The sequence below is a fragment of the Anoplolepis gracilipes genome, chromosome 1 (genome assembly GCF_047496725.1).
Source record: "Anoplolepis gracilipes chromosome 1, ASM4749672v1, whole genome shotgun sequence".
Taxonomy (NCBI): Eukaryota; Metazoa; Arthropoda; class Insecta; order Hymenoptera; family Formicidae; genus Anoplolepis; species Anoplolepis gracilipes.
The window spans coordinates 16,878,977-16,897,277 of NC_132970.1; the positions used below are offsets into that span (position 1 = coordinate 16,878,977).

Below are 18,301 nucleotides of genomic sequence, written 5' to 3' on the forward strand. Positions count from 1 at the left end.
CAACGTGATAAATCTTTGTGCGATGTTTCACGATTGCAATTACATATATTCATGCGGACAACGTATATATATGCATTAACTTTAAGTTATACAATATTTGAATGTTATTTTATTTCAAAACGGATTATAAGATTGCGAAGAATTATTACCTCATACATATGTTGCTTAAAAAAAATATTGAGGAATAATATTTAATTATTAGATATTATAAAATATTTTATCCATGTAACGATATTTTTTTTATTATTACTTACATTAAATTCAATAAATAATAATAATTACTGAGAAAATAAGGCTTTTTAAGAGCCACACACGGATGGTAGTGCGTCGATTACGCAGAAAATAATTTTTTGCCAAAATTGATAAGTGCACAGGGCGCATATTTTTCTCTTGGTGTATTTACCAAGATTTAAATTCTTATTTTTAAAAATTTTATAAACCCCTCTCTATCCCCCTAAAGAGACGAAGAAAGAAAGGGGGAGAGGTTTATAAAATTCTCTTAAAATTAATCTAAAAATTATTTTCTGCGAAATCGTCGCACTATCATCCGCGTGTGGCTCAGTTTTCTAAGTTTCTTGTTTGTTTACATTAAATTCGTTATTCGAATTTCTCATACAATTTAGAAACAGAGATTGATATATATTTTTGGATTAAATATATTTGCGAAGTCATGCGAGCTAAGTAGCAATCTGTGTTGGAAAGGAGATAGTCTGATCAAATTACTACACGTGATCTGTGTAATTTGTCAATTCAGTGCCTTGACTTAACTTGATATTAAATTGAGGTCTCTTCGTAAACATCATTGCCTATGCAAAACAACGCAGAATGATTACACGCTAGTAACTCTATGCTCTTAATGTGTGACACTTAATCTGCGCTACATATTTGACGATAAGTAAATTAATCATGAATAAAAACAGATACTTTTTTTTTTTTATTGTGAGTATAAACAGTTTTTAAACGCGTTTACATTTCTATTAATATTATTTTGATATATATATATATATATATATAAAGTTTTAGAAACAGTTTACAAAGTGATATTTTAATGACATAATTTCTTAATATTTTTTTAATTGTTTTAGTTCTTAATATTTTATTCCATTATGTTTGACGTAATTGTGCTAGAGAAGCCCGGTATCAGTTGCAAAGCTTAACTTGACCTTTTTTAAAATAAATTTTCTTGAAATAAATTTTTTGTCATACTAACTATATAATATGTATATAAGAATTTCTTTACAAGTGTGTAATTTCTATATTTTAATATTTACAAAATGTCGTATCATTTATATCTAGTTTTATGAATCGCACCGTCGAACCAACACACCGTGTCTATGGTGTGTTAATATAGTCTTTTATACGATATCTTTATACTCTTCCAACTACAGTAGCGTGGCCTAATTGGTGACATGTACTGTACTTGTGTTTGCAGGCTCGCAGCGCCAGTACAAGTAGCTTTAGAAGCCTGAGCCAGGTACATACCAAGATAATAATCCAGATCTATATACATATATACATATCTGGATATATATATATATATATATATATAGTTCAAAAATTAGTTACTAGCTACTTAGCTAGATATCTAGTGAATCATTTGTAACTTAATGACTCATTTTTTTAGAAAACATAGATACCATCGCTCCACACATACACATATGCGTAGAGGTGTAGAGCACGCGCATTTTTCGCTAAAACGTTGGGCGTAAATTTGCAAATTATTTCATCTAGATCATCTGGTCCATTACTCTTGGTAGCCATAATTGGATTACGACGCTAGAAACGAAGAAATCGTACCAATTCTTTTCTCGTGTCTTATTTATTCGTAGCGTGAACGAAAAGCTTTATATGATTTCTTTCATTTTCCGACATGTCGTAATCTGACGTAGCTGCGATGTGAAAAATACCTCTTCCTCACGAATCTTAAATAATTACATTTGCAAAGCCGACTTTTGCTGCAATAAAATAACAGCGAAGTAACTCGAAACGTGACAGCGCCGGCGATTTTCTACAACTTATCGCTCGCGTCCATTCCATGCGAATCTCAGAATTTAGGTCCCGCAATTTCTACGAACGCGAAACGCTTGTGACATGTCATCTCTTCTTTTCTTCGTTGCGTGTTTACGATAATGACATAATCGACTCGAGCATAATCTTGATAGCATGCATGCCAATTATATCGCTTAACGGCGACACAACACTATATGGTTATTAATTGAACGGTTGGGAATAAAAGTAGAAAGTAACCGCATGGCACGCACATTTCCTTCTGGAATTTTTGCTGATAACAGATGCGAACGCGTAGAAATGCATGCCTCGTATCCTTACGTAGCAGTCTTTCTTGTTTTCTCTTTCGATGCAAAGTTTTACGCAGAAAGAAAGAGAGAACGGACATGTATGTAGTAAGTATATCACGCGCGAAAGAGCCAGGTTAAAATAGTCTTCCGTAATTATACCAAAAATGTCCTCGCGAGGAGGAAAAGAGAAATAAAGAGAAAAAGAACTGTCGTCGGAATATTTGTATTGTCTTCATTGTCGCCCGCTAATGAGCGCGTTTGTGCGACTCGGCCTTGTTAAAACCGCGACATTTTTTCAAGCATATACTTTTGTGCTCTACCGTTCTAATTATTCACCCTTTTTATCTCGATCAACGCTTTACCTCGCGCTAACGTTTCACTGCGCGCGCTTCACACGCTATGACTGTAATATTGCAGCATTCTTTTATGCGCAGTTACATAACGCGGTTACCTAAAACAATATTTGTGAATGACACGGTGCTTATCGAATAAATGAAGGGCTGCATATTTCACAAGGGAAAATTATAAATCGATTTATTCCATCCATTAAATAATTTCAACAATATACAGCTTTTTTTTTATATATATATATTACTTATTATTATATTACTTATTATATATAATTATTTTTGCGTCAAGTATTTAGTTGATGAACTAGCGTGTTCGAATACTGTCGAAGATAATGTTGAAAAGATTTTCTTATGGTATTTGTGTTTACTTTAAAGAAATTTAATGTTTTTTTTTTTTTTAAGATTGAAAAAGATAAATCTTTTAAATTGAGAAATGCACAATGTGTGTGTGAAAAAACAAACAGGATATAACGAGCGTAGCAAAGTTTAATGTGAGCGATGCAGGTTAAGTCTAATATCGATTGTAAAATAATGGCGATTATCCGCTTAATTACATCTATTGTTGTCACGAATGGTACATTAGCTTAAAATCCAACAGCGCGAAATTTTGCGGGGATACTTCTACTTAAAATCCGTAAATACCGTAGGTCAAGGACTGTTTTTCAAAGGGATGAATACGTAGCGTAAATCGTTACTCCCTTTTGCGAATTCGAACATAAATTACTCTTCTAAAGTGCATCTATGAAAGCAAAATGAGAAAAGTGCGGAATAAAGGAGAAATCTTGCAGATTAATACCATAAAATTTAATGTGCGAGATTCTCTCTGCTGTAGCAATTATTTAAATTCTATCTATTAAATAACTTTTATAACTGAATAACTTTTTAAATTATTTCTTTTCACAAATTTGAACATAGCTATTGCAACGAAAGTAAATCAAGATTATCCGGCAAGTGATCATGTTCAGCCTTACCGATCAGATCTATGCTTTCATGAAATCAGATCCGTCTCATTAATAGAAATAAATATCTCGCGAAAATGATTGCAATGATGGCAGATTTAAAAAAGCGTACATTGTCTCGCAGACTGACGCGTAAATTTGGCGCACCCTTAGCACGCTTTGCCAAGATTAATATGTCCGTTAACGGCGATAAACGGGACATTGTCACGGAACGATTCTTGGGATATCAAAGACAAATTCGTTGGTACGGTCTAGAATCGGGAATGAGAATCGATGCCTTTGACCGTAGTGCCCTCGCTGGCCACTCTGATACACGGCTACATTATTTAATTATTAATCAGCCGGTTCTAGACCTTGTGCGGAGAGTCAGTGACACGCCTCAAGGACGCATTGGTCCTCTACGTACCTGTACGTAGATATATGTAGATTGCCTCTACATGCGACAAATTGGGCGAAGAAATAGTATCGTGTATCCTGCGACACTTATAATTTGATTAGTCATGATCTGAAATTATGATTCGCGCTCGTAAGTCTTGTCACGCAGGAGGACTATTCAATTTAGAAAATCTGAGCCATCAGTGAAATTTCAGAGACTCACAGTTTAGTATAATTTTTTTTTTCGAATTATTTTTAAAAACGCAAAGAAATAAACGTAAACTTCGATTTTACTTATGGTAACAATTATTATTATCAATTCATTGTAATTAATTTTAACTGGTTTTTATTTTATTATTAAAAATAAATATTTATTATAATAAAAAATTAACGTTAAAAATTTATTTAAAAAAATAATTGCACACATTGCAAAAAGATTATACATTGAATATTCAAGAGCTTCATAATTAAGAATATAAAAAAATTAATGGAAGTAATATTCACACTTTTGCAACAACAATGCCGTTGTTTCCCTTTGGCTTATGATGCTCCAGTGTCTCGCAAAGCATAGTCTTTCAAGGGCGGCTGCAATCATTTCCAATTATTGATCTTTCGAAAGAGGTTTCCGGGTCTCGCTCGCAAACACTCCGAGCAAAACTTGAGTGGGTGAAATGGCCGAGACGGGAAATAACGCAGTACAGTGCTTGTATATGAGATTATGCAGCCAAAAAGTGACAAAATTAAACCGGAAAAATCTTGATTTAGACAGAATATATTAAATAGAATCATTTATGTAAATATTCGTAAATCTTCTCATCTTTTTGATCAAACTGAGAGAAAAATTGAGAGGAAAATTTAATATAATATGCATGTACTTAAAATTTTAAATTATTTTTATACGTAATTGAGTTTATCAAAACATTGTCTTTAATTGTACAAAAACTTAATTATTATACCTATATGTATATAACACGAGTTATGTTAATTTGATGGTGTGTATTTTACTTTCTTTCTCAAAGCAAAAAAGAGGAAAAAAAAACAAATGTTATATTTTTGTACTGATATAATTACACTTTATCAGTGTATATGAATGTATAAAAAAGGTCACGTCAAGATTGTCACGAATGTAAGTAATAACTAGGTCATCAACAAATCGAGTTAACTTTTGATCTATACTCATAATTAAATAAAAATTATTTAGCGCATTTTTTTCTACTTGTACCAATACAATTATCAACTCGATTGTCATTCATAGCTAGATATTGTTTTGCAATAGCAAACATATATTTTATTTTGAATGGAATGTATTTATTTTATATGCGCAAAGATTATATCTACCTTCTTTTTCAAAGATATCTTTGTGATAAATATGACACTATCAATTTAAAAAATATATTCAATTATGAGATATATGGATAAAATAAGCTATGTATCTCTCATAATATTACGAGTATATATTTTTCGTATTCGTCTCTGCGGTATTGTTGTCACTCTTTTCGAGAAAATAATAATACGATACGGTGAGATAAAGTCAACCGCATTGTCGCGCGAAAGAATAAATGCAGGCATACATACCACATGTTATTTTAAAAGGCAACGATCTAGATAAAGTTGTACAACATGCAGCACGCGAATTCGTTTTACGCAATCCTTCACTGCTTCTTAAATAAAAAAGATAGCTATAACTATTAACTGCCGTGGCCTAAAAAAAGTTTGAAAAAGTCATTTTTTAAGTTTACAACAATGTTACAAAATTCAGTTTCTGATGTGTATACAAGTGTACTCGAGATCTCATCTAATTGGGCGGGGTATCAAGATGACGGGAACAAGTTCAGTGATGAATAGTTTTATAAGTACTCGTTAAAAACTTTTTGCCAATCTGTCTCTACAGAGTTTTGTATCATTTTAAAGACCATTTACATTCAGATTGACATTTATTGTAAATGTTACTTTGCATAAATATATATTCGATAATATTAGAAACTTAATTAACATGAGTAATTGACGGTGTACAAGCTAATAAGGATCAAAATTAATTATTATTTATCTTTGATTCTATCAACAGCGTTAATACATCGCACATTTTGTTTGAAAATATACTTATTTTAAAAGCTAAATACAAATTAATCATGAAATTGACAATGTTCTATCGATGTGTAAAGTCGAAATGCAAAAAACAATCAAAGAGTTACTAAAAATAATTTTTACACTCCGTACTTTCATATTTTCTTTTATGCAAATAAACTATTAATTTTATATTCACCTTTTATTTCCACAGCGCTTTATTACGCTCAATATTTTAATATATTTTTTTATTAAATTTGGAATTATTTTCTCAATTTATTTCAAGTATTATTTGCGGCACATGACTCACATTTTGTATTTTTAATCTCTACATATATTACAAGACTTTTCGTATTATACCTAGATTAACGATAAGTAATCACCGCACCGGAAGTCTGTTTAGGACATCGGTCGGCTTTAATCAGAGACCCTTGGTCTCGCGATATTCCGTAATGTAAAGCGCCCACGGTTAGCGACCTAAATCCGCATTTCCGCGGTCGCAATTTAACACACATACATAACATCGGCACACTATGTGCCGCCGTAGTATGGACGATAAATGGGCACGATGCACGCGCACTATCCGATCTAATCGACCGGACGAAAGTAAGTCATCCTCCTCTACACCCCGTCCGCAGCCGCGGAACTTTCGTAAGCACCCATTAGCGATCGTTATTAATTTTCTCCCGGGACGTACCTAGCCTACTACCTGCGAGCACACCCCCGTGCAATAGGAGAAAAAAAAAATACACGAACTTTACAAGCACGTTTTTACGCAGCAACGTGCACAAGAGACGGTCGAGTAGTAGTATCGAGCTTTAAGTGGAGTGCCGCAAGTTACTTGTCGCAAATTGTCGCGAAATGGCATACTCTCTCTCTTTAGTTTTTCATTAAGAAAATATATTTAAAGAACGTCATACATGTGCAATATTATAGCAAGGATTATGAAACGTTGTAATTCCGTGCGAAAGCAGCTTTAGTTAGAAAGTATATGAAAATGCTTGTCTTAAATAGCAATTTGTTTTTAAAACTAATCATCTTTGCGATACAAATTTAGGTATCCCATACATTATTACCGTATCTCTAATGCGCTCTATGTATCTACTACATATAAATAATATAGACATGATAGCACTAACTAAGCAAAATCTATCGGTAACAAAAGTTACTTAAACTTAAACTATAGAAAAACGTTCATTATGTTTGTATAAATTTTATACAAGTCTATCTAAAGCAAGTGGAAACATCGCTTTACTAAAGCGCTATTTATATCATTTCGGAGTTATACACACATTTTAATATTCGGCAAACTTTGAAAACAATCCAACAAACGTTATTATTTTATTAAAAATATGATTTATTTGATTATTTTATTTCATTAAAATGGAGATTTATATTAACTTTTATATATTACAAATATTTACATAATTTTATTAAAAACATTTATTTAATTTAAACCGTATGGTAGAAGTGTGTGATTGATACCAGAGGTGACTGCATTTTAAATGAAGATTATTGATTATTTAAATAGTTTCGTTTTTTTCTTTATAAAATATTATTTAAAAGTTTCATTTTCCAGAATGTATGTATGTGCTAAAAATACATAAGAAATATATTTATTTGAAAGAGTAATAATAATTTTAATATATTAATTAAAATAATAATTTTAAAAGATATCAAAAATTCTTACTTGGAATATCTAAAGTTTACAAAAGTAGAATAAATATTTGTTTATATTAATTTACGAAAACAACTAACATAATTCAACGAAACATAAGAACGGATTTAAAAGAGATGTAGAATGTATAGAATAAAAATATAAATTCATGGAAACGGTATTTCCATCAAATATTTTGCTGCTCATAATAATGAGAAAAATAATGACTTTGTATGAATATCTAAAATCTCTAACGAGAAATATATATGTTTGAAATTTTCATTTTCTCGTCGTAAAAATTAATTAAACATTTCAAGGGGAGGATTTTAATTAACATATAATGAATAATTGATTCATTGAATAATATATAATAGAAATAATTCTTATATAAACATATACTTATATTTTTATCTTTTATTTTACAAATATATTATTTTGCTCATTTCTATAATGGATACTATATCGTATCTATAACCGAGCTGTAGCTGAATCTTTCGGAAATGTGCTCTCGTGCCTGAGCCATGATAAAAAAGGTGTGAAAAAAATATGCGATACACACATACATACACATACACACAAGGAAATAACACGTGATGTACATACGAGTCCCGTAATTTTGTGTGTGTGTGTTTGTGTAATCTATAATTTGCATTATTACAGATTTTCTCTCGATAAAGCATTGCCTGATTGCGTGCAATAAACGCGCGAGTGTCCCATCAAATGATACAGGGGCCAGGGGCTCCCACATTTGTTTTGATATACTTTTGATACACGACCGCGCGATCGATCCGTTCGTAGCGTCGCATGCGCAACGAACGATCGCGCTTAACGTATGCCCGGTCCGATCGATGTACCGACCATTTTCCACGTTTCCGTACGATTCTCTCGCGCGACAACGGTGACCCTGGAATTGTACGGACTGCTACCAAAAGTAAGAAAATAGGAAATGTTCATAGCGATTTTTCCTGCGCTTTACGAACATTAATATTTATTGGTACGCTTAATTGTTAGCAAATAAAATAAACGCGAAAAATTAAAATGACATAATATTCGTAACGTTAACTTTATTCGTGGTAACAATTTTACATGAAAAAACAAATTGTTTATACGAGGCTTCGTGTAATTTTTAAAATGATGATTTTGATTGAGACAGTTTCATTTATCGGATCTTGCGTTGTGTAAAAGAATAAGCTAATTTTTATTAATATTATTGCTTTAAAGCATACATCTTTTATTAAAATTTTTATATTTTGACATTTTTAAGACTATTTAAACTGTATTAACAAAGGTACAAAATATATCATTAAGATCAAGTAAGACAATCTTAATAAAACTGAAGCGTTCTGGCATAGAAATTTATATTGAGATATAACACTTTACATGAACAATTTATATTATTTTATTATTAAAGATTTAAATCTGGCTTTATGTCTAAAAGATATACTTGGCTTCACGGTCGCTGTATATTGGTGCATTAGATTATTGCTTTATTTATAAGGAATGCGCTATTATTAGTCCTATATAATTCATTCATTTCAAATTTGATCATGTGGTTATTTTTATATATATTTATATTATCATAGTATAGATCATATAAATCTAGAATTAGTCTATGAATGAGAAAATGTCTATTTATAATAAGCGTTTTCATTTTTCGCTTACTCTGTTCCGATGGCTTACTAGGTTTTATATACTAGAGAATGCATTTTGGCAATTATGCATTTGGCAATATACGCTAGTAAACTATATAAATTATAATTATACATACATTGCTATATGAGAAAAAAAAAATAATTATAATGAATAAATTGAAAAAGAAATGATATAAATTCAATCTACCTTGCTATTTAATTCCAAAAATTTTTATTGTAGCAAATAAAAATACCGTAGTATGAATTTATATGTTATTTATATTACATGTTAAAATATTAAAATATTAAAATATGTTAAAAATATACATGAGAATGAAAAGCGTCTATACGGGTCATCTATAGAAACGATGTATCGAAAACGTAAGTATCGAGAACTATTGCATATAGAGCGTGAAGATGGAAGCTCCGTAGAATTGTTGCAAGCTTGAAACATCTCAAATTAGATTATACTTTCGCGCGATGCGTAAATTAATGTACATAGGTCGTAGACTCCGTCAAGCTCACACCAGATAGAACTATAATTATCGTCGGCATTCGCCCACGCGAATCAGAGTCTCTTCATTTAGTTATTAATTGAAGAGGCTATTTTTAGATCGTCTAATATCAAACATTGATAGTCGCATGATTCGAGTCTTGATTTAAACGAATTCTCTTATTATTAACGAGATGGTCAATGGACTCTTTGCGTCTCGCGATTCTATTTACAGAATCTATTTTTTTCACATTTTTTTGAGCACAATCTATATATGTATGACTCTCCACTCACGAATATAAACAGGCTAAAAGTAACGCAAAAATGTTAAATCAATTTTAACGTGTGTGTGTCGAGTCAGCACAATGATTATGAATAATCTAAAATACAAATATTAAATTATAATAATATACATCGAATTTGTGTATGCATCGAATTTTATTGTTAGTACAATTATTATATATTTTTGGAAATATTAAAAATGTATAAAAATTACACTAGATGTAATAATTTGAATTTGATGAAATTTCAAATAAAACTTGCTATTTGAAAATGTTATAGTTTTAATAAATTGGCAGTTTGTTGTTAGCAAAATTTCTGAATGTAACAAATAGATAAAGAGATAAAGAAAGAAACTTTTAACGTCATATATCATAAACGCGATAACATCCATCTTGGACTTATTATCTTCAAAAAAATTCATCATATATATTAACGGCTAACTGAGATCTTGTCTCTTTGGACTGTAGGCACGCAACAAACCGGCGGATGGCGTGGGTCATGTAAACCAAAAAGGTGCTTCCGGTCAGAAGGCGCCGGCGGCTGGTCAAAAGGTCGCACCAGGCACTAAGGGCGCGGCAAAGCCGGCCCAGAAGCCGTCAGCTCAGAAAGGCCAAGTGAAAGTGACACCCAAGGCGGCATCGGTAAAGACCGGCAAGAACAAGAAGAAGGGACAGCGACAACAATACGATCTTATCGTTACCATTAATCTGGTGAGAAGAACAAGCATTTTATTTCACGATATTTTTAAAGAGAATTGAAACATTTCTTCTAATTCAGACTCCACATCCCTACGCGACTTTTTTTTCCGATCGTTGTAATCGTTACAATTTTTAGTTCCTACCGGTACCATTATAATAAAGGTGCGTAAGTTCACTGGGTGATTATTTTATTAATCGATTTGATTTTTTGCTCGAGTAAAATATTGATTTTTTTTTTAAATTATGACCGATTGAAAACAGTTTTTTTTATAAGATAAACTTTTACGGATATATAAACGAAACCTCATTCTTTTTTACATAAATTCAGTACATTTTAATCTGTGATTTGATTATCACATTGCTAATTATTTGACAAATGACACTTTAAATTTTCGCTACAAATTGATTTTAATTTTGTCGAAGGTTTTTATAAAAATAAGATTTTCTAGAATATCTCGTCGATCATTATTAAAATCAGCATAAAACTGTTATCAAAAATTTTAAGGTCATTCAATAATTTTCCTAGATTTGCGTGAGAAGGCCTAATTATTTTTGTTCTTGGAAGTAAACGTAATTATCGATCGAATCGCGATACGAATCATCTTTGTCAAGTTGGCGTGCTTTTCGCGTAATGCGTATACATCGGTAATAAATATAATCTGACCCAGTTGAAAATACGCTTTGAACGGTCGATAAGTTATTCGACTTTTATTCGGCTAATGTACACCGTCTAGTCAAGGTATGTTGGGAAAAAATAAATATTCCGTCATCTAACTGAATTCGATTAGCGATGGCTAATGTTATTTCTCAATAACATTATTCTATTTTGGGATTACTCTCTGGACGAGATTCTTGGCAGCCTCGTATGTGTCTGGCTTTTAATGTCCCATTCACAAAGTATTATATTCTAGTAGTATATAATAATTTTATTTTTATCGGGAAATTTAAATTTTGAAAATATTTATATAGATAACGTCATATCTAACTTTTTATTGTGTCTTGATTAATTTTTTAACGCTCTTGTTATTATTTTTACATATTACTTTTGTTAAATCGATTCATACAAGTATATATACACATATATTTTCGAATATATTTATGTACCATGTTACATAACTTGTATTAAACAAACGCGAGGAATATAAATATAAATTTTGAAATGTGAAAGATGAAAAGAAAAGAATATATTTGATATAATTGAAAGCACATATTTTGATTAATCGATAACACATAGGACATGAATGATTTTCAAAAGTAATTTTCTCGTCGGGCCAACAAGCGAACATGACATAAGCAAAGTATTTGTTTACGATATCGAGAGCGGTGGAAGGGAATGGTCACCTGGTGTCCGATAGTCCGTAGAGGGGACCTGGCAGTTAAAAACAGACTAAGGTTGCCAAAGCTTCGAACATATACGAGACTTTGTCATCCAGCAAACGTCTTTTGCGTCCGAGTGTTCGGAAACTGCGACGGCGTGTCTTTCTCTTTTTCCTGACTTTCGCGCGTAAAGTAAAACGTGTGCGGCGAGTAAGAAAGCGACAGAACGTTCTTCTCTGACACTTTGCCGGATCGAAGATTATATACTTCACAAGAAGCGTGAAGATCATATACTTCGAAGCGTACTCTATCTCTAGACGTTGGCTATTTTTAGTTATTCACGGGCAATATTATACTCTCGAATAGTGTCGTCCGTGGTGATTGCCGTGGAATTTCGCGCACACGATCGTTTAATCCGACATCTTCGACGTCTCATTTTACCGGGAAAAGGACGATCTTAAAGTCGTTTCGGTCTTTCCAAAATATCTTCCATTTTATCCATTCGGATAAAAGTAATCGTGAGATCGACGACGGCGACGAAAAGCTGAACGAATCCTCCTCCTTCTTATATTTGGTACCAGCAATGACCTTGAGAGAGCTCGTAGTCGATAAATATTAGTTCGGCTCCCCGAGTAGTTTTCAATACGAATTTATCGGGTCACGAATATATGTAGATTTCCTTCTCAAGAGAGAGAGAGAGGACGTATAAAATTGCGGCTTTTTTCATTTTTACGAATCGACGGAAACATCACGCGTCTGTAATGGCAGCGAGATGTCGGCCGTCTCGACGGCGATACGACGATAACCGCGACGCGACTCAGACACAGAGACTCGAAATCTCAAGTTAATATATCTCGTCGACGGACACCGCTCTCCTTCCGGCATACGTCGTCCGATGTGACAACAATAGACCATGGCGGAAACAGAAAAGAGATACTCGCACGCCTACGGACAACTGCGTAGATTGACCAGCACGATAGATTGTCAGATTAGACAGTTGAGTGTAAGTGGAGGAAAAAAAAAAAAAAAATATATATATATATATATATATATATATATATATATAAATTTCTTTGAATGTCAATGAGATTGAAATGTGTGGAAAGGAAAGATTTCGATTTGCAGAAAGCACGAGACACGAGGCCATCTCGATGGAATGGAATGCGTTGGTGCGCGCCGTCTTGTCGCGAGACTCACTATCACCGTTTTGCGACACGTTATTATTAATAATTCATTATACACGACCTCCCGTCGCGCGCGCGTCGGAATTTCGAGCGTTTCGGGCGTTTCGCCAAAATTTCCTTCGATATCTTCCCTGTATATCTTGGTACGAGAGAGTAGATCATAGTTGCAGAGCAAGGTTGTTCGCCCACAGGAGACGGGCTCTCTAGACGCCGTTTGACGTGTCTCTATATACGTACTATGTAAACGTAACTTATAGAGCAGACGGAATTGCATTACGTGTATGTGTATACGAAATGAGTAGAACCATTTATCTTTTTCTCTGTTTCAGTCCGAGTATGGACTGACAGAAGATCAGGTAGCAGGTGAGTTGATACGATTATCTAGGTAATTTATTAATCATAATTAGAGTATAAAAATTAATTAAAATAAGTAATTATCCATGTAACGTCCGATTTTGATTGAGATGGTCACAGTTTTCTAGAATTTTTCCTTTTTAACAAGATACTTTATAGTATTATAGTAATAATTTATTTGAAAATTATTATCTTTTTTATATTGCACCTATACGTTTTTATAGTATTTTATACTTGTATGAAAAAGATATTTTTAATGTGGTTATTACACGCACGAATATCATAGAGATAATCATAGACTGTGATATAAATGTCTGCCAATTGGCACAGTCGTTTTTCCTAATATTTGCCTACTATATTAATGCCGAGTCGGTGAAATTAAAAGTGTCAAAAACAATTCTGAAGATAGAATAATAATGAACTCGAGGACCTCGAGAGAGATAATGATATTTGTTTTATTGAAAAAATAATTGAAACGAATAAACTTTTATGAAATATGAATATTTGACGCATGACTCATACATATCATGATAACGATATTATCGTGACACGCCATGTTATTGATTATATTTAGCTTGCGATTTAACTTCTTGCAAATGTTCGCATTTTTTCTACATAGTTATCAATTTCGTCAGTATGGAAATACATTGAATAGAAGCGAGATATAAGAATCAAACTTTGCGGCGTGATGGATTTTCGTAATTATACAGGACATTCATACTTTTTTTTATTTAATTTAAAAATAATTAAGATAATAATTAAAGGTTGAATCTTGCAAAAGTAACTTTTTTATTTATTATTGTACACAATTATTACCGTCTACAAGACTGCGTGGAAAATAAATTAAACCGATTGAAACTTTGTTGAAATTGAATGTTTAAAGAGAATACAATTAATTAATAGAAACAATAGATATATAGTAGTAGAAGTAAAGCACGCCTCAAGATATCAAGATTTACAATTAACAATTATTCGGCACGTAGTAATATGTCTGCAAATTACCTTTAGATGTAACCAAACCAAAACTATGTATTTGTTTCGAGTATAGTAACGAGATATCAGCGCGCGATAACGTCAAAGTTCTATTATTTCAGAATTCAAAGAGGCATTCATGCTCTTCGACAAAGATGAGGACGGTACGATTACGATGGCGGAATTAGGGGTTGTCATGCGATCTCTCGGTCAAAGACCGTCGGGTGAGAGTCGTTCAAATGTTTTCGAATGCATCTCGGATGCATTTTGCAAATTTAATTGTATCGAAACGATACAACTAAAACGTGCACTTTCTTTCCAGAGACGGAACTACGTGATATGGTGAACGAGGTGGATCAAGATGGAAACGGTACGATCGAGTTTAACGAATTTCTGCAAATGATGTCGAAGAAGATGAAAGGTGCCGATGGGGAGGACGAACTTCGCGAAGCGTTCCGGTAATGAGCTCTTCCTTCATTATTATTGCATTGCATGAACTATTGTATTGAAATCTCGTCCGTGGAAAATTGTCCTCTTAAAATATAAGTGCAAACTCCAACTTAGCGCAATTTTGTAAGTTTGTCTTTTTTGTTTCAGAGTGTTCGATAAGAACAACGACGGATTAATCTCCTCCAAGGAACTCCGACACGTAATGACGAATCTCGGTGAGAAACTGTCCGAGGAGGAGGTCGACGATATGATTAAGGAAGCAGATCTGGACGGTGATGGAATGGTCAATTACGAAGGTAATATAATATAATAGGACTGGGAGGTAACGCGTTACTTGTAACGTCGTTACCGTTACAGGTACATTTTTTTGGTAACGAAGTGATAACGGCGTTACCATTTTTTTCTGTAACTGTAGCGGTAACGTAGTTACATTTTTTTTAGTAACGGTAACGAATTTAACAGTTAGGTACTTTTACCGTTACTTTATATATACATACATATGGAATCTATTTATGACATATTATATTTTCTATTTTCATTTATTCAATCATCAATTATCAAAACAGATATTCATATAGATTCGTATTTGGGACGTGCTAACATCTTTGTAAGCGCGTTCTGAATACGGACCGTAATTATGAGAGTACAAAAAATATATCTTATATTTGACTATAGTTATAAATTTAATGCAAACTAAAATTTTTTTATTTATACTTTGAGTGTTTAAAATTTTTTTCCTTATTATTTGTAGTTTTACAAATTAAAAAAAAAAATTTTTTTTAATTTATGGATATTTTATTAATATTTTAAGTATTAATTTTTAAAATAAAATATATTTTTTATTTAATTTTTAATCTTGTTTTAACATTAAAAGTGTAACGAAAAAAGTAACCTAACGAATAGTTACTTTTTAAGTAACGAATAACGGTAACTAGTTACTATTTAAAAGTAACTTTCCCATCCCTGTAATATAATGTACATATCTGAATGATATCTACGCGTACATTAATCTCCTCGTTTTTGGCAAATACTCGAAGATTTAAATTTCTCGCAATATATATATATATATATGAGAAAAATATATAACTTTCTGAAAGAATACAAGTATTAGTTTTCCCCAATACGATCGTATCGGAAGACACTATATCTCTAATTATTACTTTCCTTCGTCAAGCGTGATATAAATTCTCCATTTATGATTATCGCTCCGTTTTATGATTCTGGAACTGCGATCCCAACATTATGTTATCAAGCACAATCGTGCACATGTTTTAGAATTCGTGACGATCCTAACGTCGAAAAATTAGTTCGGAGATCGAAGGAAGGTAGACTCACGCAGAGATACCAAAAGTACCAGAGGATCTCCAACGGAGGAGGGATAAACGGATCCGCCGCCCAAGTTCCTCGACTTCCCGGGATCGTGACGAGAGGTCGTTTCACGTCCCTTGTACGGCTGCAAAATCCAAGGGCCGAGAAGAGAAAAGTCCAAAAAATTCGATCCAACCGATCGAGCGTCAACCGCAACCGCGATGTGCGACGCCGTGGAACGCGTGGAGATGCGACAATTGCGAGAGAAGGCACACACCGATTTTGCGATACAGCTTTGAGGGATAAGTGTGCCGATGGTTTCGAGCGTAAGTAGCGTCAGTAGAAAAACTTGAAAGTCTTTGGATCATTTCTTGGGACATTACGCGCATAATTATCGCGACTACGCCTTTGACTTTTGGCCGGAAAACCAAGGAGGAGAGACTTACTTTCGCGAATTGCACACACGCATTATATATACTTTAAACATATATATATATATATATATATACACACACGGACACACCTCGCGCTCTTTCGGACTAATCTTAGACGAATACATGAACTGTAGGCACATAATAATAACGTATTACTACACCGTAAATAAAGGAGTCAAAATATGAGATGATAAGGGGAAGGGGGAGGGGAGAGTGGCGAACCTGTCGCTATCCGGAACAATCAACCGAGCTTCGTTTAGACTTTTACGTACCTCTAATCTTTATCTCCCCCTTTACGAAGCGATTTAGGAATTAACTAGCTTTCCACGCCCCTTTGAACGCTCTTGCGAGAAAGTCCTGGAGTATACTAGTATATATACACGATATGTTTACATAATACATATGAATATATATATATATATATATATATATATATATATATATATACATAAATATTATTATTATTATTATTATTATTATTATACGATATCCGTTTTGCGTGGCGCGTTTCCTTGAAACGCAACGCTCATTAAAGGTACTTCGTACTTGGAGTGTTTTTACCGCTTGTATTACACGCAGACGTGCGTAATCCAAAGTAGCGATACACACACACATATATATACACACACATATGTCGCTCTCTCATTTGATCATCGTTTCTTCGATCCTTAGTAATTTTAGAGCGGCCACACCGACAAACATGCTGACGAATAATAGACTCCTCTGCTTTGGCACGTAGCGTGAATATGTTCCCGTCGATTATTATCATGATGCCGCGTTCTGTAATCGGTGATGAGTGCCCTGGTTGAAAAAGTGCTTCGAAAGCTCTAAAGCTAGTTGTTATTTAAACAAATTATTACAATAATCTCGTGAAGGAATAGTTTCACTATCTGTCTACGAGGTGAAAGAGAAAGTGTCCGAAAGTGTCCTTGATTAATGATGGATTACTGGAAGGAGAATAATTTCACAAATCACCCGGATTTATTCATAGATCCACCGATGATAAATCAGATGGAATTAATGTTGCGACAATTCTGACAATCGCTAGTTACATCTTCAGTGACTATAGTTGCAATTAGAGGGGGATGTTTATTGGCGGACATCTATAGTCAAAGAGTATGTCACGGTGAGATTTTTGATATAAAGAAAGAAAGAAAGAAAGAAAGAAACTATGGGAACAATTCAACCAGGGTGATTAACGCTACGCGCGAGTCTTCGTTCCTATATTCTGCATTTTTGACGATCCTCTATGTGGCGGAAACGGAGGATCGCCGATGATGCGAAGAACGAAAGAGCTGGGGCAACGAAACACATGTTTCCGCTGTCACGCAATCGGTATCGCCCGCCGCAACGTTGACGGCCCCGATCCAGAAGCGCGTATATTAACACGCATTATGTTACACTGTTACACGGTATGTACCTTTACATAGAGACACGTTGTAAGGAAAAAAAAAAAAAAAATCACGAAACCTGCGC

The 18,301-nt window shown here is 33.3% G+C and overlaps 1 protein-coding gene across 5 annotated transcripts in view; it reads left to right on the plus strand.

The window, feature by feature from the left end:
- Nucleotides 1–17,978, plus strand: part of LOC140676449 (neo-calmodulin) — a 47,834-nt gene extending 29,856 nt beyond the window's left edge. For 2 of the 5 annotated variants that reach the window (XM_072911532.1, XM_072911514.1), the window contains 7 exons: nt 1,433–1,474; nt 10,576–10,818; nt 13,637–13,670; nt 14,756–14,857; nt 14,956–15,091; nt 15,231–15,379; nt 16,359–17,978. In XM_072911532.1, coding sequence (XP_072767633.1) covers nt 1,433–1,474; nt 10,576–10,818; nt 13,637–13,670; nt 14,756–14,857; nt 14,956–15,091; nt 15,231–15,379; nt 16,359–16,390 — 738 coding nt within the window. In that variant the 3' untranslated portion in view covers nt 16,391–17,978. Of the gene's footprint in view, nt 1–1,432; nt 1,475–10,575; nt 10,819–11,978; nt 13,127–13,636; nt 13,671–14,755; nt 14,858–14,955; nt 15,092–15,230; nt 15,380–16,358 lie in introns of those variants that run through there. The other 3 variants (XM_072911542.1, XM_072911523.1, XM_072911552.1) reach the window with 2 other exon arrangements.
- The last annotated feature ends 323 nt before the right edge of the window (nt 17,979–18,301 follow it).